At 27.2% G+C, this 25,445-nt stretch overlaps 1 protein-coding gene across 4 annotated transcripts in view; it reads right to left on the bottom strand.

Annotated features, from left to right (window-relative positions):
* LOC111420099 (V-type ATPase subunit a family protein Vha100-2) overlaps positions 1-25,445 on the bottom strand; it is a 38,961-nt gene that overhangs the window by 883 nt on the left and 12,633 nt on the right. The window contains exons 1-8 of one of the 4 annotated variants that reach the window (XM_023053008.2): positions 21,134-21,226; positions 20,994-21,076; positions 15,657-15,780; positions 14,685-15,593; positions 10,695-10,845; positions 9,781-10,631; positions 7,317-7,563; positions 7,077-7,248 (exon numbers count right to left, since the gene is read on the bottom strand). In XM_023053008.2, coding sequence (XP_022908776.2) covers positions 7,077-7,248; positions 7,317-7,563; positions 9,781-10,631; positions 10,695-10,845; positions 14,685-15,593; positions 15,657-15,773 — 2,447 coding nt within the window. In that variant the 5' untranslated portion in view covers positions 15,774-15,780; positions 20,994-21,076; positions 21,134-21,226. Of the gene's footprint in view, positions 1-7,076; positions 7,249-7,316; positions 7,564-9,780; positions 10,632-10,694; positions 10,846-14,684; positions 15,594-15,656; positions 15,781-20,993; positions 21,077-21,133; positions 21,227-25,445 lie in introns of those variants that run through there. The other 3 variants (XM_023053010.2, XM_023053007.2, XM_023053011.2) reach the window with 3 other exon arrangements.

Raw genomic sequence — 25,445 nt, 5'->3', positions numbered from 1 at the left:
TAATTCCTGAATGTTACCATTAATTAATAGTAAAACAAAAAATTCGTAAAATTTTTTAATTTTCGTATTTATCTCGATATTGACGTATCTGAGAGCAAATATACAACAGAGCAATATTGTTAGGAACAAAATTTGCAACAACTTTTGTTCTAAAAGTTTTTTGATAACATGCTCCGATTCCCAAATGTTACCATGAGCTAATAGTAAAACAAGGAAATTCATTAAATTTTTAAATATTCGTATTTTTTTCAATATTGACGCATCTGAGAGCAAATGTACAACAGAGCAATATTGTTAAGAACAAAATTTGCTACAACTTTTGTTATAAAAGTTTTTTGATAAGATGGTCCGATTCCCAAATGATACCATTAGCTGATAGTAAAACAAGAAAATTCATCAAATTTTCGTATTTTTCTCAATATTGACGCATCTGAGAGCAAATATACAAGAGAGCAATATTGTTAATAACAAAATTTGTAACAACTTTTGTGCAGAAAGTTTTTTGATAACATGCTTCAATTCACAAATGCTACCATTAACTAATAGTAAACAAAGAAATTCATAACATTATTAAATTTTCGTATTTTTCTCAATATTGACGCATCTGAGAGCAAATATACAAGAGAGCAATATTGTTAATAACAAAATTGGCAACAACTTTTGTTCTAAAAGTTTTTTGATATGCTTCAATTCACAAATGTTACCATTAACTGATAGTAAAACAAAGAAATTGATCAAATTTCTAAATTTTCGTATTTTTTTCAATATTGACGCATCTGAGAGCAAATATACAACAGAACAATATTGTTAATAACAAAATTTGCAACAACTTTTGTTCTAAAAGGTTTTTGATAACATGCTTCAATTCACAAATGTTACCATTAACTAATAGTAAAACAAAGAAATTTATCAAATTTTTAAATTTTCGTATTTTTCTCGATATTGATGCATCTGAGAGCAAGAGTAGAATAGAGCAATATTGGTAAGAATAAAATTTGCTACAACTTTTGTTTTAAAAGTTTTTTTATGAAATGCTCCGTTTCCCGAGTGCTACCATTGTCTGCTATAGTCTGTTTTTAAACTTGGACGAGTGAATCCGAAAGTCAGATTTACACTAGGAAATATCACCAGAAAATATCACTAGATATTTTAGCGGTAAATTTAAATTAATAAGTATTATTATTTGTTTTATTACTTATTAGTGTATTTATTTTCGTTTGTTATCGTCAACACTAAACATACAAATTAACATTGATGTTATGAGTGTATTTATTATTTATTTACAAAATCAAAATTCAAAATTGCCTGTGTGTGAAACTTTTTCCTGGTATTCAACCAATCACGTGCAAGGTCAATCTGGTGAGAAATTTAAAATGCTCCACCTAATTTAAAAACAGACTAGTAAAATAACGAATTTTTCAAAATTTCATATTTTCGTATTTTTATCGATTTTGATGAATCTGAGCGCAAATATACAAGAGAGCAATATTGTTAAGAACAAAATTTGCTACAACTTTTGTTCTAATAGTTTTTTTATAACATACTTCGATTCCCGATTATTAAAATTACTTTAAAAAGCAACAAATTTATCAAATTTTCATATTTCCGTATTTTTTTCGATATTGACGCATCTGAGAGCAAAAGTGAAAGAGAGCAATATTGTTAAGAACAAAATTTGCTACAACTTTTGTTCTAATAGTTTTTTTATAACATACTTCGATTCCCGATTATTACAATTACTTGAAAAAGCAACAAATTTATCAAATTTTCATATTTCCGTATTTTTAAGTGAAAGAGAGCAATATTGTTAATAACAAAATTTGCTACAACTTTTGTTTAAAGGTTTTTTTATAACATACTTCGATTCCCGAATGTTACCATGAGCTAATAGTAAAAGAACGAAATTTATCAAATTTTTGAATTTTTGTATTTTGCTCAATATTGACGCATCTGAGAGCAAAAATATATGAGAGCAATATTCCTCAGAACAAAATTTGCTACAACTTTTGTTTTAAAAGTTTTTTGATAACGTACTCCGATTCTCAAATGTTACCATTAACGCTAGTAAAACAAAAAATTAGTTAAATTTTCATATTTTCGTATTTTTCTCGATATTGACGTATCTGAGAGCAAATATACAACAGAGCAATATTGTTAGGAACAAAATTTGCAACAACTTTTGTTCTAAAAGTTTTTTGATAACATGCTCCGATTCCCAAATGTTACCATGAGCTAATAGTAAAACAAGGAAATTCATTAAATTTTTAAATATTCGTATTTTTTTCAATATTGACGCATCTGAGAGCAAATGTACAACAGAGCAATATTGTTAAGAACAAAATTTGCTACAACTTTTGTTATAAAAGTTTTTTGATAAGATGGTCCGATTCCCAAATGATACCATTAGCTGATAGTAAAACAAGAAAATTCATCAAATTTTCGTATTTTTCTCAATATTGACGCATCTGAGAGCAAATATACAAGAGAGCAATATTGTTAATAACAAAATTTGTAACAACTTTTGTGCAGAAAGTTTTTTGATAACATGCTTCAATTCACAAATGCTACCATTAACTAATAGTAAACAAAGAAATTCATAACATTATTAAATTTTCGTATTTTTCTCAATATTGACGCATCTGAGAGCAAATATACAAGAGAGCAATATTGTTAATAACAAAATTGGCAACAACTTTTGTTCTAAAAGTTTTTTGATATGCTTCAATTCACAAATGTTACCATTAACTGATAGTAAAACAAAGAAATTGATCAAATTTCTAAATTTTCGTATTTTTTTCAATATTGACGCATCTGAGAGCAAATATACAACAGAACAATATTGTTAATAACAAAATTTGCAACAACTTTTGTTCTAAAAGGTTTTTGATAACATGCTTCAATTCACAAATGTTACCATTAACTAATAGTAAAACAAAGAAATTTATCAAATTTTTAAATTTTCGTATTTTTCTCGATATTGATGCATCTGAGAGCAAGAGTAGAATAGAGCAATATTGGTAAGAATAAAATTTGCTACAACTTTTGTTTTAAAAGTTTTTTTATGAAATGCTCCGTTTCCCGAGTGCTACCATTGTCTGCTATAGTCTGTTTTTAAACTTGGACGAGTGAATCCGAAAGTCAGATTTACACTAGGAAATATCACCAGAAAATATCACTAGATATTTTAGCGGTAAATTTAAATTAATAAGTATTATTATTTGTTTTATTACTTATTAGTGTATTTATTTTCGTTTGTTATCGTCAACACTAAACATACAAATTAACATTGATGTTATGAGTGTATTTATTATTTATTTACAAAATCAAAATTCAAAATTGCCTGTGTGTGAAACTTTTTCCTGGTATTCAACCAATCACGTGCAAGGTCAATCTGGTGAGAAATTTAAAATGCTCCACCTAATTTAAAAACAGACTAGTAAAATAACGAATTTTTCAAAATTTCATATTTTCGTATTTTTATCGATTTTGATGAATCTGAGCGCAAATATACAAGAGAGCAATATTGTTAAGAACAAAATTTGCTACAACTTTTGTTCTAATAGTTTTTTTATAACATACTTCGATTCCCGATTATTAAAATTACTTTAAAAAGCAACAAATTTATCAAATTTTCATATTTCCGTATTTTTTTCGATATTGACGCATCTGAGAGCAAAAGTGAAAGAGAGCAATATTGTTAAGAACAAAATTTGCTACAACTTTTGTTCTAATAGTTTTTTTATAACATACTTCGATTCCCGATTATTACAATTACTTGAAAAAGCAACAAATTTATCAAATTTTCATATTTCCGTATTTTTAAGTGAAAGAGAGCAATATTGTTAATAACAAAATTTGCTACAACTTTTGTTTAAAGGTTTTTTTATAACATACTTCGATTCCCGAATGTTACCATGAGCTAATAGTAAAAGAACGAAATTTATCAAATTTTTGAATTTTTGTATTTTGCTCAATATTGACGCATCTGAGAGCAAAAATATATGAGAGCAATATTCCTCAGAACAAAATTTGCTACAACTTTTGTTTTAAAAGTTTTTTGATAACGTACTCCGATTCTCAAATGTTACCATTAACGCTAGTAAAACAAAAAATTAGTTAAATTTTCATATTTTCGTATTTTTCTCGATATTAACATATCTGAGAGGAAAAGTGAAAGAGAACAATATTGTAAAGAACAAGATTTGCTACAACTTGTGTTTTAAAAGTTTTTTGATAACATGCTTCGATTCCCGAATATTACCATGAGCTACTAGTAAAATAAGGAAATTCATCAAATTTTTAAAGTTTCGTGTTTTTCTCAATATTGACGCATCTGAGAGCAAAAATACAAGAGAGCAATATTCCTCAGAACAAAATTTGCTACAACTTTTGTTTTAAAAGTTTTTTGATAAAGTAGTCCGATTCTCAAATGTTACCATTAACACTAGTAAAACAAAAAATTAGTTAAATTTTAAAATTTTCGTATTTCTCTCAATATTGACGCATCTGAGAGCAAATATACAAGAGAGCAATATTGTTAATAACAAAATTTGCAAAAACTTTTGTTCTAAAAGTTTTTTGATAACATGCTCCGATTCCTAAATGTTACCATTAGCTAATAGTAATACAAGGAAATGCATCAAATTTTAAAATTTTCGTATTTCTCTCAATATTGACGCATCTGAGAGCAAATATACAAGAGAGCAATATTGTTAATAACAAAATTTGCAACAACTTTTGTTCTAAAAGTTTTTTGATAACATGCTCCGATTCCTAAATGTTACCATTAGCTAATAGTAATACAAGGAAATGCATCAAATTATAAAATTTTCGTATTTCTCTCAATATTGACGCATCTGAGAGCAAATATACAAGAGAGCAATATTGTTAATAACAAAATTTGCAACAACTTTTGTTCTAAAAGTTTTTTGATAACATGCTCCGATTCCTAAATGTTACCATTAGCTAATAGTAATACAAGGAAATGCATCAAATTTTAAAATTTTCGTATTTCTCTCAATATTGACGCATCTGAGAGCAAATATACAAGAGAGCAATATTGTTAATAACAAAATTTGCAACAACTTTTGTTCTAAAAGTTTTTTGATAACATGCTCTGATTCCCAAATGTTAAGATTAGCTAATAGTAATACAAGGAAATGCATCAAATTTTAAAATTTTCGTATTTCTCTCAATATTGACGCATCTGAGAACAAATATACAAGAGAGCAATATTGTTAATAACAAAATTTGCAACAGCTTTTGTTCTAAAAGTTTTTTGATAACATGCTCCGATTCCTAAATGTTACCATTAGCTAATAGTAATACAAGGAAATGCATCAAATTTTAAAATTTTCGTATTTCTCTCAATATTGACGCATCTGAGAGCAAATATACAAGAGAGCAATATTGTTAATAACAAAATTTGCAACAACTTTTGTTCAAAAATTTTTTTGATAACATGCTTCAATTCACAAATGTTACCATTAACTAATAGTAAAACAAAGAAATTCATCAAATTTTTAAATTTTCGTATTTTTTTCAATATTGACGCATCTGAGAGCAAATATACAAGAGAGCAATATTGTTAATAACAAAATTTGCAACAACTTTTGTTCTAAAAGTTTTTTGATAACATGCTCCGATTCCTAAATGTTACCATTAGCTAATAGTAATACAAGGAAATGCATCAAATTTTAAAATTTTCGTATTTCTCTCAATATTGACGCATCTGAGAGCAAATATACAAGAGAGCAATATTGTTAATAACAAAATTTGCAACAACTTTTGTTCAAAAATTTTTTTGATAACATGCTTCAATTCACAAATGTTACCATTAACTAATAGTAAAACAAAGAAATTCATCAAATTTTTAAATTTTCGTATTTTTTTCAATATTGACGCATCTGAGAGCAAATACACAAGAGAGCAATATTGTTAAGAACAAAATTTGCAACAACTTTTGTTCAAAAACTTTTTTGATAACATGCTTCAATTCCCGAATGTTACCGTTAGCTAATAGTAAAACAAGAAAATGCATCAAATTTTAAAATTTTCGTATTTCTCTCAATATTGACGCATCTGAGAGCAAATATACAAGAGAGCAATATTGTTAATAACAAAATTTGCAACAACTTTTGTTCTAAAAGTTTTTTGATAACATGCTCTGATTCCCAAATGTTAAGATTAGCTAATAGTAATACAAGGAAATGCATCAAATTTTAAAATTTTCGTATTTCTCTCAATATTGACGCATCTGAGAACAAATATACAAGAGAGCAATATTGTTAATAACAAAATTTGCAACAACTTTTGTTCTAAAAGTTTTTTGATAACATGCTCCGATTCCTAAATGTTACCATTAGCTAATAGTAATACAAGGAAATGCATCAAATTTTAAAATTTTCGTATTTCTCTCAATATTGACGCATCTGAGAGCAAATATACAAGAGAGCAATATTGTTAATAACAAAATTTGCAACAACTTTTGTTCAAAAATTTTTTTGATAACATGCTTCAATTCACAAATGTTACCATTAACTAATAGTAAAACAAAGAAATTCATCAAATTTTTAAATTTTCGTATTTTTTTCAATATTGACGCATCTGAGAGCAAAAATACAAGAGAGCAATATTGTTAAGAATAAAATTAGCAACAACTTTTGTTATAAAAGTTTTTTGATAACATGCTTCAATTCACAAATGTTACCATTAGCTAATAGTATAACAAGGAAATTCATCAAATTTTAAAATTTTCGTATTTTTCTCAATATTGACGCATCTGAGAGCAAATATACAAGAGAGCAATATTGTTAACAACAAAATTTGCTACAACTTTTGTTTTAAAAGTTTTTTGATAACATGCTCCGATTCCCAAATCGTCACCATTAAGAGTAAGTAAAACAACAAAATTCATTATCTTTTCGCATTTTTGTGTTTTCTCACTAATAACTAACAACTAACAAGCCAAGCCAAGTGTGATGATGTGTAATATGCAACCAGAACTGCACATCTACATTAATTGGGCTATGGACAGGAAGAGGGGCGCTTATATATTTAACAATTAATTAATTTACCAGTGCAAACGAAGAGTGTGCAAAAAGGCACTCAAGCCCTCCATCATCACCAAAATAGCCACCGTTAAGACGGCCCAAGCCCCAAAAATGAAGAAAAGCACAACTCCTCCAACATAAGTCGATATGGCTAATCCCATTTGAAGCACCATGTTCCACAACACTTCAGATAACTCTAAAACGAAATTAAAAACGTTAAACTTAATTCATTTTAATCATTATTGTCGTTGTTATTGTAATTACGTGCGTGAGCTAAAGATAAAGCCCATAAACGGAGATAAGAAGCTGTATGGGACACAGTGCTCAATACATATTCTATGGTATGGATGGCTTGATGGATGAAGATGTCCCCTATGGGTTCGTCGTCTTCGTTATGGCCACCATGACCTCCTCCTCCCTCTTTGTGGCCTGAATGAGTGGGTTTAGCTTCTTCTAATGTGGTTTCTGGTTGGAGTTCGATGCCTTGGTTAACATCTCCGTTCATAATTTCCTAGAAAGAATTGTTAAATCGAAATTAAGAAGGAATTTTGATGAGATTATTTTACATTAGACAGTACAAAAAGCTAAATTTTCCAAATAATTTGGTTTTGGAGAAATGTAAATTTTAATTAATCGTATCTCAAGAACGAATAGAGATATCGAGTTGAAATAAAGAACATTTTGAAGCAAATTTGATCTAGATTTAATGTGCCAAAAATAATTTCTTAATTTCCATAAACATCGTTGTTATGATTTTTTAAATCCAACCCCTTTTTAATTGTTATAGATATAAAATATAAATTTTAAAAAATCGTATCTCAAAAACTAACGGAGATATCAAATTGAGATAAGAAGCATTTTAAAGCAAATTTAATCTAGTTTTAGTGTACCAAAAATTATTTCTTCGTTTTCATATTTGGAATGATGATTTTTTGAAGTTAATGCTGCATTTGGTAATTCTTAATTATAACTCAATAAAAAAAAATCATAACTTAATAACTAATAGAATCGAAGAAACGAGTTATGTACCAAATTAAAGCTTAAAGTTCCCTTTTTAATTTGATGCATAACTCGTTTCTTCGATTTTATTAGTTATTAAGTTATGATTTTTTAAAGTTAATGCTGCATTTGGTAATTCTTAATTATAACTCAATAAAAAAAAATCATAACTTAATAACTAATAGAATCGAAGAAACGAGTTATGTACCAAATTAAAGCTTAAAGTTCCCTTTTTAATTTGATGCGTAACTCGTTTCTTCGATTTTATTAGTTATTAAGTTATGATTTTTTAAAGTTAATGCTGCATTTGGTAATTCTTAATTATAACTCAATAAAAAAAAATCATAACTTAATAACTAATAGAATCGAAGAAACGAGTATGTATCAAATTAAAGGTTGAAGCTTCCTTTTTAATTTAATGCATAACTCGTTTCTTCGATTTTATTAGTTATTAAGTTATGATTTTTTAAAGTTAATGCTGCATTTGGCAATTCTTAATTGCAACTCAATCAAAAAAAAAAATCTTAACTTAATAACTAATAGAATCGAAGAAACGAGTTATGTACCAAATTAAAGCTTAAAGCTTCCTTTTTAATTTGATGCGTAACTCGTTTCTTCGATTTTCTTAGTTATTAAGTTGCGATTTTTTAAAGTTAATGCTGCATTTGGTAATTCTTAATTATAACTCAATAAAAAAAATCATAACTTAATAACTAATAGAATCGAAGAAACGAGTTATGTACCAAATTAAAGGTTGAAGCTTCCCTTTTAATTTGATGCATAACTCGTTTCTTGGATTCTATTAATTATTAAGTTACGATTTTTTTTAAATTAGTTAAAAATTGAGAATTTCCAAATATAGCATTAACTTTAAAAAATCATTTTAGCTTTATTTATGGTGATAAAAAAATAAGTTATATACCAAATTAAAGCTTAAAGCTTCCTTTTTAATTTGATATATAACTCGTTTCTTGGATTCTATTAATTATTAAGTTACTATTTTTTTAAAATTAGTTAAAAGTTGAGAATTTCCAAATATAGCATTAACTTTAAAAAATCATCGGAGCTTTATTTATGGTAACAAGAAAACGAGTTATATATCAAATTAAAGCTTAAAACTTCTTTTTTAATTTAATGCGTAACTCGTTTCTTCGATTTTATTAGTTATTAAGTTGTGATTTTTTTTTGATTGAGTTGTATTTGAGAGTTGCTAAATGCAGGATTAACTTTAAAAAATCATAACTTAATAATTAAAAGAATCGAAGAAACGAGTTATGTATCAAATTAAAGCTTAAAGTTTCCTTTTTAATTTGATGCATAACTCGTTTCTTCGATTTTATTAGTTATTAAGTTACGATTTTTTTTTGATTAGTTAAAAATTGGGTTGTATTTGAGAGTTTTTAAATGCAGGATTAACTATAAAAAATCGTAACTTAATAATTAAACGAATCGAAGAGACGAGTTATGTATCAAATTAAAGCTTAAAGTTTCCTTTTTAATTTGATGCATAACTCGTTTCTTCGATTTTATTAGTTATTAAGTTATGTTTTTTTAAAGTTAATGCTACATTTGGCAATTCTTAATCACAACTCAATCAAAAAAAAATCATAACTTAATAACTAATAGAATCGAAGAAACGAGTTATGTACCAAATTAAAGCTGGAAAGTTGCTCTTTAATTTAAAAAAAAATCAACTTTATGCAAGGACGCGCACAAAAAATAAGCTTACGTATCCTCTTACGTGTTTCCCCTTGTTGTTCCTCTTCATCATGACGTAAATTGGCTTCCCTAATAGCATGACAGGGATGCAGAGGACGGCGATTATCACGAAAACCATCTGCAGAGTGTCTTGGCCCTCGAACATGAACTCTTTACACCCAGGTTCTGGGTCATCAGCTTTAAACAGCATCATATTGATGAATAAGATTAGAACTGAGGGTGCACAACTTGACCCAAATTGCGTTTCGGTGGTATAATTTGCGTCATAAAGGATCCATTTCAAGAACATCATAACAACCATCCATAAAAATAGCAGCATCAAGAAGATAATTTGTGGCAAAAACATGAAGAAGAAATTTTCCATCTTACGAAAATGCGCAAAATTAACAACACTCATACAAACTCCAAACATCATGTGGAAAACTCCAAAGATAATCGATAATTTCATTTTGTACGAGTTCAAAAAGATGATTTTGTTTTTGGCCAACATCCAAGCTGGGTCCACACCGAAGAAGTAAGGAGTTCCGGTGTAATCGTACGTTGGGTTTAATTGGATCTCTTCGCTTTCGTTTAGCGTTGAAAAATTCGTATTTACCCTCCAACTTGATCCAAAAATATTCATGGTACGCGAGAATATATCATTGTACATAATTCCGGTGTAAATCGAGAATAACCCCATCAAAACGATGATATAACGACCTGCGAAGAAGATGTTCCAAATTTCGCTCGAACTTTTCGCCCCCATGTGTCTCTTTTCGTACAAGACCATGTATAATCCGAAGAGGAATAAGATAAAACCATGCCCGACGTCGCCGAACATAATTGCGAAAAGAAATGGGAAAGTTATTATTGTATATAAAGCTATAATTAATAAAAAAGAACCAATTATAATTAAATAATAAACTTTAATAAATTTGAACCAACCTGGATTAACTTCTCTGTAAGATGCAACTCCATAAGAATCGATTAAGTTCTGGAATCCTCTGGTGAATTTATTCGTGCGGTTAAATGTTGGTGGTTGCTCATTTGTGTCGATTACGTTTAAAAATGAGGCGATGGAGCTTCCCCCGGCGCTCTAAAATTGATTAAATTGGGTGATTAGGTTGTGTTTAAGCGAAGTCGCGTCTTAATTTTGTTGTGTGGGTTAAAAAAGGGGCGACGTGCAGTATAGAATTTGAGATTGGATTAAAAAAATATTGGGGTTTCATATTTTCGTGTTTTCTTCGATATTGACGCATCTGATAACAAAAATGAAAGAAAGCGATATTGTTAAGAACAAAATTTGTAACAACTTTTGTTCTAAAAGTTTTTTGATAACCTGCTTTGTTTCCCGAATGTTACCATTAGCTAATACTAAAATAAGCAAATTCATCAAATTTTTAATTTTCCTCAATATTGACGCATCTGATAACAAAAATATAACAGAGTGATATTGTTAATAACAAAATTTGCAACAACTTTTGTTCTAAAATTTTTTGATAACTTGCTTTGATTCCCGAATGTTACCATTAGCTAATAATAAAATAAAAAATTTATCATATTTTTAAATTTTTGTGAATGTTGACGCATCTGAGAGCAAATATACAAGAGAGTGATATTGTTAAGAATAAATTTTGCCACAACTTTTGTTCTAAAAGTTTTATGATAACATGCTTCGATTCCCGAATGTTACCATTAGATAATAGTAAAACGAGGAAATTCATTAAATTTTCAAATTTTCGTAATTTTCTCAATATTGATGCATCTGAGAGCAAAAATACAAGAGAGCAATATTGTTAAGAATAAATTTTGCTACAACTTTTCTTATAAAACTTTTTTGATAACATGCCCCGATTCCCAAATGCTACCATTAAGAGCAAGTAAAACAACAAAATCCATTAAATTTTCGCATTTTTGTGTTTTCTCGATATTGACGCATCTGGGAGCAAAAGTGAAAGAGAACAATATTGTTAAGAATAAATTTTGCAACAACTTTTGTTCTTAAAGTTTTTTGATAACATGCTTCGATTCCCGAATGTTACCATTAGCTAATAATAAAACGAGGAAATTTATCAAATTTTCGTATTTCTCTCGATATTGACGCATCTGAGAGCAAAAATGAAAGAGAACAATATTGTTAAGTATAAAATTTGCTATAACTATTGTTTGAAAAGTTTTTATGTAATATGCTCCGTATCCCAACTTATACCATTATGCTATAAATGCAATAAATTCATCCAATTTTCATATTTTCGTATTTTTTTCGAAATTGACGTATCTGAGAGCAAATATACAACATAGCAATATTGTTAAGAATAAAATTTGCTACAACTTTTCTTATAAAAATTTTTTGATAACATGCTCCGATTTCCAAATCTTACCATTAAGAGCAAGTAAAACAACAAAATTCATTAAATTTTCGCATTTTTGTGTTTTCTCGATATTGACGCATCTGAGAGCAAAAATGAAAGAGAACAATATTGTTAATAACAAAATTTGCAACAACTTTTGTTCTAAAAGTTTTCTGATAACATGCTTCGATTTCCAAATGTTACCATTAGCTTATAGTAAAACAAAAAATTCATCAAATTTTTAAATTTTCCTATTTTTCTCAATATTGACGCATCTGAGAGCAAATATACAAGAGAGCAATATTGTTAAGAATAAAATTTGCTACAACTTTTGTTATAAAAGTTTTTTTGTAACATGCTTCGATTCCCGAATGTTACTATTACCTGATAGTAAAACAAGGAAATTCATCAAATTCTTAAATTTTTGTATTTTTCTCAATATTGACCTATCTGAGAGCAAATACACAAGAGAGCAATATTGTTAAGAATAAAATTTGCTACAACTTTTGTTATAACACTTTTTTGATAACATACTTCGATTCCAAAATGTCACCATTAAGAGCAAGTAAAAAACAAAATTTATTAAATATTCGCGTTTGTGTGTTTTCTCGATATGGATGCATCTGAGAGCAAATATACAAGAGAGCAATATTGTTAAGCATAAGATTACCTATAACTTTCGTTCCAAAAGTTTTTTTATGACTTGCTCCAATTTAGAAGTGTCACCATTAACAATTTGTAGAACAACGAATTTTATCAAAAGTTCATATTTTCGTATTTATCTCGATATTGACGTATCTAAGAGCAAATATACAAGAGAGCGATATTGTTTATAACGTGCTCCGATTTCCAAATGTTACCATTAGCTAATAGCAAAACAACGAAATTCATCAAATTTTAATATTTTCGTATTTTTCTCAATGTTGACGAATCTGAGAGCAAATATACAACAGAGCAACATTGTTAAGAATAAATTTTGCTACAACTTTTGTTATAAAAGTTTTTTGATAACATGCTCCGATTCCCAAATGTCACCATTAAGAGCAAGTAAACAATAAAATATAATAAATTTTCACATTTTTGTGTTTTCTCGATATTGACGCATCTGAGAGTAAAAGTGAAAGAGAACAATATTGTAAAGAAAAAATTTTGCCACAACTTTTGTTACATCAGTTTTTTGTAGCATGCTTCGATTCCCGAATGTTACCATTAGCTAATAGTAAAACAAGAAATTCATCATATTTCCAAATTTTCTTATTTTTCTCGATATTGACGAATCTGAGAGCAAATATACAAGAGAGCAATATTGTTAATAACAAAATTTGCAACTTTTGTTCTAAAAATTTTTTGATAACATGCTTCGATTTCCGAATGTTACCCTTAGCTAATAGTAAAACAAGGAAATTCATCATAATTTATCATATTTTTAAATTTTTGTGAATGTTGACGCATCTGAGAGCAAATATACAAGAGAGTGATATTGTTAAGAATAAATTTTGCCACAACTTTTGTTCTAAAAGTTTTTTGATAACATGCTTCGATTCCCGAATGTTACCATTAGCTAACAGTAAAACAAGAAAATTCATCAAATTTCTAAATTTTCATATTTTTCTCAATATTGATAGAATCTGAGAGCAAATATACAACAAAGCAATACTGTTAAGAATAAAATTTGCTACATCTTGTGTTTTAAAAGTTTTTTGATAATATGCTCCGATTTCCAAGTGTTACCATTAACAGTTTGTAGAACAACGAAATTCATCAAAATTTCATATTTTCGTATTTTTCTCGATATTGACGTATCTGAGAGCAAATATATAAGAGAGCCATATTGTTAATAATAAAATTTGCAACAACTTTTGTTCTAAAAGTTTTTTGATAACGCTTCAATTCCCGAATGTTACCATTAGCTAATAGTAAAACAAGAAAATTCATCAAATTTCTAAATTTTCATATTTTTCTCAATATTGACCTATCTGAGAGCAAATATACAACAGAGCAATACTGTTAAGAATAAAATTTGCTACAACTTTTGTTTTAAAAGTTTTTTGATAATATGCTCCGATTTCCAAATGTTACCATTAGCTAAGAGTAAAACAAGAAATTTCGTCAATTTTTTAAATTTTCGTATTTTTCTCAATATTGACGCATCTAAGAGCAAATATATCAAATTAATAATAAAATTTGCAACAACTTTTGTTCTAAAAATTTTTTGATAACATGCTCCGATTTCCAAATGTTACCATTAGCTAATAGTAAAACAAGAAAATTCATCAAATTTTTAAATTTTCGTATTTTTCTCAATATTGACGCATCTGAGAGCAAATATACAAAAGAGCAATATTGTTAAGAATAAAATTTGCAACAACTTTTGTTCTAAAAGTTTTTTAATAACATGCTTCGATTTCCAAGTATTACCATTAGCTGGTAGTAAAACAAGTTTTGCTTCAAAAATTTTTTCAATATTTTTCCAATCCAACCCAACACTTATTACAAACCATTTTAAAGAGAAATCTTTAAGCTTCAATTTAAAACAAATCTCTTTCAAAATCTTTTTCAGATTTAGCAAATAATTAATACTTACAGATCCATCTTGAAGGGCTTTCTGCACAATGGGAATATCATGAACAGGAACCCAACATTCCCCAATTAAACACTTCTTAGTAACATCCATATTGAACATATTCAACGTATGATAAATCGCCTTCATTTTCCTCACCATGATGCTCCAATTTTGCAAATCTTTAGCCACCGTGACCAAAACTCGATTGCGATGATCCGCAGTTTGATTCAGAACCAAATTTAAATCCTCAATTTGCGTCTTAACGTTCTGCAAAGTCTCGTTTCGTTCCCCACTGGAACTTGGACATTGATATATAGAGGCATGAAATCCAGCACAAACTTTAGTAATACGACTTTTTAGTTGCTCCCCTTGAAAGAAAGCGACAAAAACGGTTTTTTTGATTTCATTTCCGGTCGCTGGGTCTTCCAGAGCTTTCTCAATCTCGGCTTGTCTCAAAAAAACGTTCCCTCTGGAAATTCTCCACAACATTCTTTCAAAAGCTGGTACTCTTTCGCGATTAACTACTCCAGCTACGAATCCTAATCGACCTCGAGATGTAGCCCCTTGGTTGTCTTCTGGGATTAATGATTTGTGAGCTGTGTCCATGCCATTGGCTTCTTCTTGTTCGATGAAAAATGATTGGGTTTTCTCCAAAACGTGCTTATATTCGGCCAATTCCAAGTAATTCGATTTTAATTTGACCGCGCTTTCGCTTAACTCGCGAATATCACCTTCTGTCTTCTCTAAATGCGCTTCCAAGTCAATTATTTCTCGGGGGTTTGGAGCTTTTGGTAGCTCTTTGACGTCTGGGATTGGGACATCGTCTTTGCGCACTTCTGCCTCAATGTAGCGAAGTTTCCGCTCCATTTCGTCGCAACGACGAACCTCCCCGACGAATTTCCTTTGGAAAGCACTCACTTCCTCGTTTAACTTGAAAAAAAGAATTTGTACGTGTCAAAAATAATAAATGAGTTATTATTTAGGTGTAGTTACATCTCGAAATTGAACAGTCCCGGTTTCGCCTAATTCGGAGATGGATTGGTAAGCAGCTTCTGGTTGGATGAAGAGTTGGGCTAAAGCCATCTCTTCACTGCGAAACATGGCCCCCATGGCTTACCTAAAACGAAAAAATGAAAAATTTTAGTATAAAAGTTGTAGCAAATTTAATCCTTAACAAAATCGCTCTCTTATACTTTTACGTCCAGATGCATAGAAATCGAGAAAAATTCAATCGTATTTTCGGATCTTGTGGGTAGAGGACGAATCAGAAAATTGGAACGTGTCAGAAAAAAAATGTTAAGATAAAAGTTGTAGCAAATTTGATTCTTAACAACTTTGCTCTTTTACACTTTTACTGCCAGAAGCATAGAAATCGAGAAAAATGCAAAATTCAATTCGATAAAACCGAGGTTTTGGATCTTGTAGCTATAGGACGAATCAGAAAATCGGGACGTGTTAGAAAAAAAGTTTTCATATAAAAGTTGTAGCAAATTTAATTCTTACCAATATCACTCTTTTACACTTTTACTCCTAAAAGCATAGAAATCGAGAAAAATTCGAAATTCAATTAGATGAAATCGTGATTTTGGATCATTTTGGTAGAGGACGAATGAGAAAATTGGAACGTGTCAGAAAAATAATGTTAAGATAAAAGTTGTAGCAAATTTGATTCTTAACAACTCTGCTCTTTTACACTTTTACTGCCAGAAGCATAGAAATCGAGAAAAATGCAAAATTCAATTAGATGAAATCGTGATTTTGGATCATTTTGGTAGAGGACGAATCAGAAAATTGGAACGTGTCAGAAAAAAAATGTTAAGATAAAAGTTGTAGCAAATTTGATTCTTAACAACTTTGCTCTTTTACACTTTTACTGCCAGAAGCATAGAAATCGAGAAAAATGCAAAATTCTATTCGATAAAACCGAGGTTTTGGATCTTGTAGCTATAGGACGAATCAGAAAATCGGGACGTGTTAGAAAAAAAGTTTTCATATAAAAGTTGTAGCAAATTTAATTCTTACCAATATCACTCTTTTACACTTTTACTCCTAAAAGCATAGAAATCGAGAAAAATTCGAAATTCAATTAGATGAAATCGTGATTTTGGATCATTTTGGTAGAGGACGAATCAGAAAATTGGAACGTGTCAGAAAAAAAATGTTAAGATAAAAGTTGTAGCAAATTTGATTCTTAACAACTCTGCTCTTTTACACTTTTACTGCCAGAAGCATAGAAATCGAGAAAAATGCAAAATTCAATTAGATGAAATCGTGATTTTGGATCATTTTGGTAGAGGACGAATCAGAAAATTGGAACGTGTCAGAAAAAAAATGTTAAGATAAAAGTTGTAGCAAATTTGATTCTTAACAACTTTGCTCTTTTACACTTTTACTGCCAGAAGCATAGAAATCGAGAAAAATGCAAAATTCAATTCGATAAAACCGAGGTTTTGGATCTTGTAGCTATAGGACGAATCAGAAAATCGGGACGTGTTAGAAAAAAAGTTTTCATATAAAAGTTGTAGCAAATCTAATTCTTACCAATATCACTCTTTTACACTTTTTCTCCCAGAAGCATAGAAATCGAGAAAAATTCGAAATTCAATTAGATGAAATCGTGATTTTGGATCATTTTGGTAGAGGACGAATCAGAAAGTTGGAACGTGTCAGAAAAAAAGTTTTAGTATAAAAGTTGTAGCAAACTTAATTCCTAACAATTTTGCTCTTTTACACTTTTACTTCCAGATGCATAGAAATCGAGAAAAATTCAAAATTCAATTAGATGAAATCGTGGTTTTGGATCATTTTGGTAGAGGACGAATCAGAAAATTGGAACGTGTCAGAAAAAAAGTTTTAGTATAAAAGTTGTAGCTAATTTAATTCCTAACAATTTTGCTCTTTTACACTTTTACTTCCAGATGCATAGAAATCGAGAAAAATTTAAAATTCAATTAGATGAAATCGTGGTTTTCGATCATTTTGGTAGAGGACGAATCAGAAAATTGGAACGTGTCAAAAAAAAAGTTTTAGTATAAAAGTTGTAGCAAATTTAATTCCTAACAATTTTGCTCTTTTACACTTTTACTTCCAGATGCATAGAAATCGAGAAAAATTCAAAATTCAATTAGATGAAATCGTGATTTTGGATCATTTTGGTAGAGGACGAATCAGAAAATTGGAACGTGTCAGAAAAAGTTTTAGTATAAAAGTTGTAGCAAACTTAATTCTTAACAATTTTGCACTGTTACACTTTTACTTCCAGATGCATATAAATCGAGAAAAATTCAAAATTCAATTAGATGAAATCGTGGTTTTGGATCACTTTGGTAGAGGACGAATCAGAAAATTGGAACGTGTCAGAAAAAGTTTTAGTATAAAAGTTGTAGCAAATTTAATTCTTAACAAAATCACTCTTTTACACTTTTTCTCCCAGAAGCATAGAAATCGAGAAAAATTCAAAATTCCATTAGATGAAATCGTGATTTTGGATCTTGTTGGTAGAGGACGAATCAGAAAATTGGAACGTGTCAGAAAAAAAGTTTTAATATAATTAGTTGTAGCAAATTTAATTCTTAACAAAATCACTCTTTTACACTTTTACCCCCAGATGCATAGAAATCGAGGAAAATTCGAAATTCGATTAGATGAAATCGTGATTTTGGATCATTTTGTTAGAGGACGAATCAGAAAATTGGAACGTGTCAGAAAAAAAGTTTTAATATAAAAGTTGTAGCAAATTTAATTCTTAACAAAATCACTCTTTTACACTTTTACCCCCAGATGCATAGAAATCGAGGAAAATTCGAAATTCGATTAGATGAAATCGTGATTTTGGATCATTTTGTTAGAGGACGAATCAGAAAATTGGAACGTGTCAGAAAAAAAGTTTTAATATAAAAGTTGTAGCAAATTTAATTCGTAACAATATCACTCTTTTACACTTTTACCCCCAGATGCATAGAAATCGAGGAAAATTCGAAATTCGATTAGATGAAATCGTGATTTTGGATCATTTTGTTAGAGGACGAATCAGAAAATTGGAACGTGTCAGAAAAAAAGTTTTAATATAAAAGTTGTAGCAAATTTAATTCGTAACAATATCACTCTTTTACACATTTTCTTCCAGAAGCATAGAAATCGAGAAAAATTCGAAATTCAATTAGATGAAATAGAGAAATTAGAAAAATTTCCAAAAAATCATATCTTCTGTATTTTTATGAATAATCATATGATATGGGTGTCAGAGTGAAGCTTAAAGATTCTAGTTTCTGATATGATATGAAATGTATGACATAATATTATTCCATTAGCATCTTGTGTAACTAGGAATTTTTGGCAAATTCGACCCAATTTGGACATTGCTTTTTTGAAAATTCCGTTAATTCTTGATTAATAAATTAGACAATTTCCCCTTTAATAATTTTTTTCTGGAAATTTCAATAATATTATCTTATAATATTTATATGATATCATAAACTAGAATCTTTAAGCTATAATTTAACACACATATCATATCTTTATTCATAAAAATACAGTAGATATGATTTATTGAAAATTTTGTAATAAAATTTTCTTATCGTTTATAACAACAATCACAATCTTATTATCTCAGTACTTCGTATGGTTAATTTATATTATATTTATATATATTTAAGCAATTTAAAGTTATGCCACCCAACATACACTAATTTTGCTTACCTTCACTTTAAAAATTAATTAATTTTTATAATTTAAGAACCGATTAATATCTATCTATCGACAAATCTAATCGTTTTATCGACTCCTTTAAAACCGTTGCAATTTAGATATTTAATTTTTAATTAAATATGACAAATTAATATGTACAAAGGTGAGCAAACAACATCACGTGAGTTTAATATAAAGTTAAAAAAAATGAAAATATCAAAAAATGTTATTAAGATAATTTGTTAAGAATGTAATTTTAAACAACTTTTATTTGAAACATTTTTCGATATAACCATTTATTGTAAATTAGTGATTCAGTGTAGATCCTTATTTAATGGAAATATCAAAAAATTTTATTAAGATAATTTGTTAAGAATGTAATTTTAAACAACTTTTATTTGAAACATTTTTCGATTTAACTATTTTTTGTAAATTAGTGAGTGATTCAGTGTAGACCCTTATTTATTGAAAATATCAACAAATTTTATTAAGATAATTTGTTAAGGATGTAATTTTAAACAACTTTTATTTGAAACATTTTTCGATATAACCATTTATTGCAAATTAGTGATTCAGTGTAGATCCTTATTTAAAGGAAATATCAAAAAATTTTATTAAGATAATTTGTTGAGAATGTGATTCAAAATAACTTTTATTTGAAACATTTTTCGATATAACCATTTATTGTAAATTAGTGTATCAGTGTAGATCCTTATTTATTGAATTTATCAAAAAATTTTATTAAGATAATTTGTTAAGAATGTAATTTTAAACAACTTTTATTTGAAACATTTTTCGATTTAACTATTTTTTGTAAATTAGTGAGTGATTCAGTGTAGACCCTTATTTATTGAAAATATCAACAAATTTTATTAAGATAATTTGTTAAGGATTTAATTTTAAACAACTTTTATTTGAAACATTTTTCGATATAACCATTTATTGCAAATTAGTGATTCAGTGTAGATCCTTATTTAAAGGAAATATCAAAAAATTTTATTAAGATAATTTGTTGAGAATGTGATTCAAAATAACTTTTATTTGAAACATTTTTCGATATAACCATTTATTGTAAATTAGTGTATCAGTGTAGATCCTTATTAAATGGAAATATCAAAAAAATGTATTAAGATAATTTGTTAAGGATGTAATTTTAAACAACGTTTATTTGAAACATTTTTTTTTTAGCGAATTTATCTTTTATTCCTGACTTTTGAGACACCTGTATGTAGTTTTTAGCAATTTAAAGCTATGCAACCCAATATACATTAATTTAAAAATTAATTAATTTCTATTTATCTATAAATCTAATCGATTTATCCCTTAAAAAAAGTTGCAATTTAGATGAGATTTAATTTTTAATCAAATAAAACAAATTAATATGTACAAAGGTGAGCAAAAGCATCACGTGATTTTAATTTAATATAAAGTTAAAAAGACGAATTTCATGTGATTTTTTTTTAAACAGATCTCTTCTTTGAGCGAGTGTCTAAAAATAATTTTAAAGATCAAAAGGTGATTATTAAATTAAAAGGTAAACGATGGAAATATAATAATAGCCTAGCCTAAAGTAACTCAAGTAGAGCATTTTAAATCTAAACAAATTTTAAAATTTTTAAACTCACTTTTAAATTAAAATCTTACCTTACTTTTGTTTAATTAATTGGTTTAAATCGACTTTGATGTATTTCCGACTATCTTAATGGAAGAATGATGTAGAACTGAGCCTAAAAGATGGTCATATGAGTTAAAGAACAACAATCACATGACTACGAATAATCTACGTAATATAATAACTCGAGTTGGGTTGGTTATAAATTTTTAGCACCTCAAAATCAGCTCTCTCAAACAAACAAACTCAACTAAACTCGCACCTGTACAGAGTGATAATGATAAAGTTGTAGAAATGTAAAGAATTCGTTATCTAGATAACACGATGACAATAAATTGTGCCATTTATCGAATCTAACGAGGTATTTATTACAGATATGAGATTAAACTGGATTATCGTATTTGAGTTTTGAGTTTAATTTTAATCGAAAAGGTTTAATAAAAAAGTTTTTGTTGGGAAGGAAAAAAAAATAATATTATGACCGTAATAACATGAAAGTTACACAACAAAAATGCTGCTTAATAAAGAAATATTAACCTTGAAATTTCAAAAAATCATATCTATTGTATTTTTATGAATAAAGATATGAAATATGTGTTAAATTAAAGCTTGAAGATTCTAGTTTATGATATGACATAAAAATTGTAAGATAATATTATTGAAATTTTCAGGAAAAAATTGTTAAAGAAGAAGTTGTCAAATTTATAAATAAAAGAGAAATTTTCAAAAAATCATATTTTCTATATTTTTATGTATAATGATATGAAATATATGTTAAATTAAAGCGTGAAGATTCTAGTTTATGATGTGATATGAAAATTGTAATATGATATTATTGAAATTATTAGAAAAAAATTATTGAAGAAGAAATTGTCAAATTTATAAATAAAAGAGAAATTTTCAAAAAATCATATTTTCTTTATTTTTATGTATAATGATATGAAATATATGCTAAATTAAAGCTTGAAGATTCAAGTTTATGATATGATATGAAAATTGTAATATGATATTATTGAAATTTTCAGGAAAAAATTATTGGAGAAGAAATTGTCAAATTTATAAATAAAAGAGAAATTTTCAAGAAATCATATTTTCTATATTTTTATGTATAATGATACGAAATAAGTATTAAATTAAAGCTTGATGATTCTAGTTTATGATATGATATGAAAATTGTAACATGATATTATTGAAATTTTCAGGAAAAAATTATTGAAGAAGAAATTGTCAAATTTATAAATAAAAGAGAAATTTTCAAAAAATCATATCTACTGTATTTTTATGTATAATGATATGAAATATGTGTTAAATTAAATCTTGAAGATTCTACTTTAAGATATGATATGAAAATTGTAATATGATATTATTGAAATTTTTTGGAAAAAATTATTGAAGAAGAAATTGTCAAATTTATAAATAAAAAAGAAATTAAAAAAAAATCATATTTTCTATATTTTTATGTATAATGATATGAAATATTGCTAAATTAAAGCTTGAAGATTCTAGTTTATGATGTGATATGAAAATTGTAATATGATATTATTGAAATTATTAGGAAAAAATTATTGAAGAAGAAATTATCAAATTTATAAATAAAAGAGAAATTTTCAAAAAATCATATTTTCTATATTTTTATATATAATGATATGAAATATATGTTAGATTAAAGCTTGAAGATTCTAGTTTATGATTTGATATGAAAATTGTAATATAATATTATTGAAATTTCCAGGAAAAAATTATTGAAGAAGAAATTGTTAAATTTATAAATAAAAGAGATATTTTCAAAAAATCATATCTACTGTATTTTTATGAATAATGATGTGATATGTATGTTAAATTGAAGCTTAAAGATTCTAGTTTATGATGTGATATAGAAACTGTAAGATGATATTATTGAAATTTTTAAGAAAAAATTATTAAAGAAGAAACTGTCAATTTTATGAATAAAAGAGAAATTTTCAAAAAAAAATATCTACTGTATTTTTATGAAGAATGATGTGATATGTATCTTAAATTGAAGCTTAAAGATTCCAGTTTATGATGTGATATAGAAACTGTAAGATGATATCATTGAATTTAAAAAAAAAATTATTAAAGAAGAAATTGTCTAAATTATTAATCAAAAACAATACAAAATGTTCAAAAAATCATAACTACTGTATTTTTATGAATAATGATATGATATGTATGTTAAATTGTAGCTTAAAGATTCTAGTTTATGATATCACATAAAAATTACAAGGTAATGTTATTGAAATTTCCAGAAAAAAATTATTAAAGAGGAAATTGTCTAATTTATTAATCAAGAATTAATGAAATATAAAAAAAATCATATCTACTATATTTTTATGAATAATGATATGTATGTTAAATTGTAGTTTAAAGGTTCTAGTTTATGATATCATATAAAAATTATAAGATAATATTATTGAAATTTCCAGAAAAAAATTATTAAAGAGGAAATTGTCTAATTTATTAATCAAGCATTAATGAAATTTAAAAAAAATCATATCCACTATATTTTTATGAATAATGATATGATATGTATGTTAAATTGTAGCTTAAAGGTTCTAGTTTATGATATCATATAAAAATTATAAGATAATATTATTGAAATTTCCAGAAAAAAATTATTAAAGAGGAAATTGTCTAATTTATTAATCAAGAATTAATGAAATTTAAAAAAAATCATATCTACTATATTTTTATGAATAATGATATGATATGTATGTTAAATTGTAGCTTAAAGGTTCTAGTTTATGATATCATATAAAAATTATAAGATAATATTATTGAAATTTCCATAAAAAAATTATTAAAGAGGAAATTGTCTAATTTATTAATCAAGACTTAACGAAATTTTAAAAAAATCATATCTACTATATTTTTATGAATAATAATATGATATGGATGTTAAATTGTAGCTTAAAGGTTCTAGTTTATGATATCATATAAAAATTATAAGATAATATTATTGAAATTTCCAGAAAAAAATTATTAAAGAGGAAATTGTCTAATTTATTAATCAAGAATTAATGAAATATAAAAAAAATCATATCTACTATATTATTATGAATAATGATATGATATGTGTGTTAAATTGTAGCTTAAAGATTCTAGTTTATGATATCGTATAAAAATTATAATATAATATTATTGAAATTTCTAGAAAGAAATTATTAAAGAAGAAATTGTCTAATTTATTATTCAAGAATATCATATATTAATAAAGAAACAATTCCTAGCTTCTTTTCGGCAATCTTAAATTACAAAAATATTTAATTTCATTAAAAGAAACTTAGATTTTGGTCAAAATCAGAAAATTGTAACCTAGTTTGATGCGCCACATCCCATATTTACCATAACATTCAGTTTTAAAAGCATAAATGACACAAATAATTGTGTTTTGTTTTCGGCCATCTTGATTTTATAAAAACAAAGATATCTACTTAGATATGTCGAGTTTGGACTCATTTTGCATGTTTCTTAATTATCTATCATAATATTTATGTATCATTTGTTGTCCAAAATCTTGGATTTTATAAAAAAAATTTAAATAAATTGGTATAGTATGATTGGTCTACACTCAACTTTGACGGACAGATAACGATATTTTTCAAAATATTCATCCCGCTACTAGACTTGATAAAAAAAAACGGGATCCAAAAACACGAATTAGTCTAATTTTCATATTTTTCTCGATATCTATGCATCTGAGAGCAAAAGTAGAAGAGAGCAATATTGCTAAGTATAAAATTTGCTACAACTTTTGTTCTACAAGTTTTTTTATAATATGCCTGGAACCACGGATTTATTTTTCACATTTAGCTATTTTCCTCGATATCTATGCTTCTGGGAGTAAAAGTGTAAAAGAGCAACATTGTTAAGAACTAAATTTGCTACAACTTTTATACTAAAACTTTTTTTCTAAAACGTTCCGATTTTCTGATTCGTCCTCTAGCAAAATGAAGCAAAACCTCGATTTTATCTAATTGAATTTCGAATTTTTCTCGATTTCTATGCTTCTGGGAGAAAAAGTGTAAAAGAGTGATATTATTAAGAATTAAATTTGCTACAACTTTTATATTAAAACTTTTTTTCTGACACGTTCCGAATTTCTGATTCATTCTCTACCAACAAGATCCAAAATCACGATTTCACCTAATTGAATTTCGTTTTTTTCTCCATTTCTATGCTTCTGAGAGCAAAAGTGTAATAGAGCAATATTGTTAAGAATTAAATTTGCTACAACTTTTATATTAAATCTTTTTTTCTGACACGTTCCGAATTTGTGATTCATCCTCTACCAACAAGATCCAAAATCACGATTTCATCTAATTGAATTTCGAATTTTTCTCGATTTCTATGCATTTGGGAGGAAAAGTGTAAAAGAGCGATTTTGTTAAGCATTAAATTAGCTGCAACTTTTATAATAAAACATTTTTTCTGACACGTTCCGAATTTCTGATTCAACCTCTACC

The sequence above is a fragment of the Onthophagus taurus genome, chromosome 10 (genome assembly GCF_036711975.1).
Source record: "Onthophagus taurus isolate NC chromosome 10, IU_Otau_3.0, whole genome shotgun sequence".
Lineage (NCBI taxonomy): Eukaryota > Metazoa > Arthropoda > Insecta > Coleoptera > Scarabaeidae > Onthophagus > Onthophagus taurus.
The sequence above is the reverse complement of the archived record's forward strand: the minus strand, read 5'-3'. Positions and strand labels throughout refer to the sequence as shown.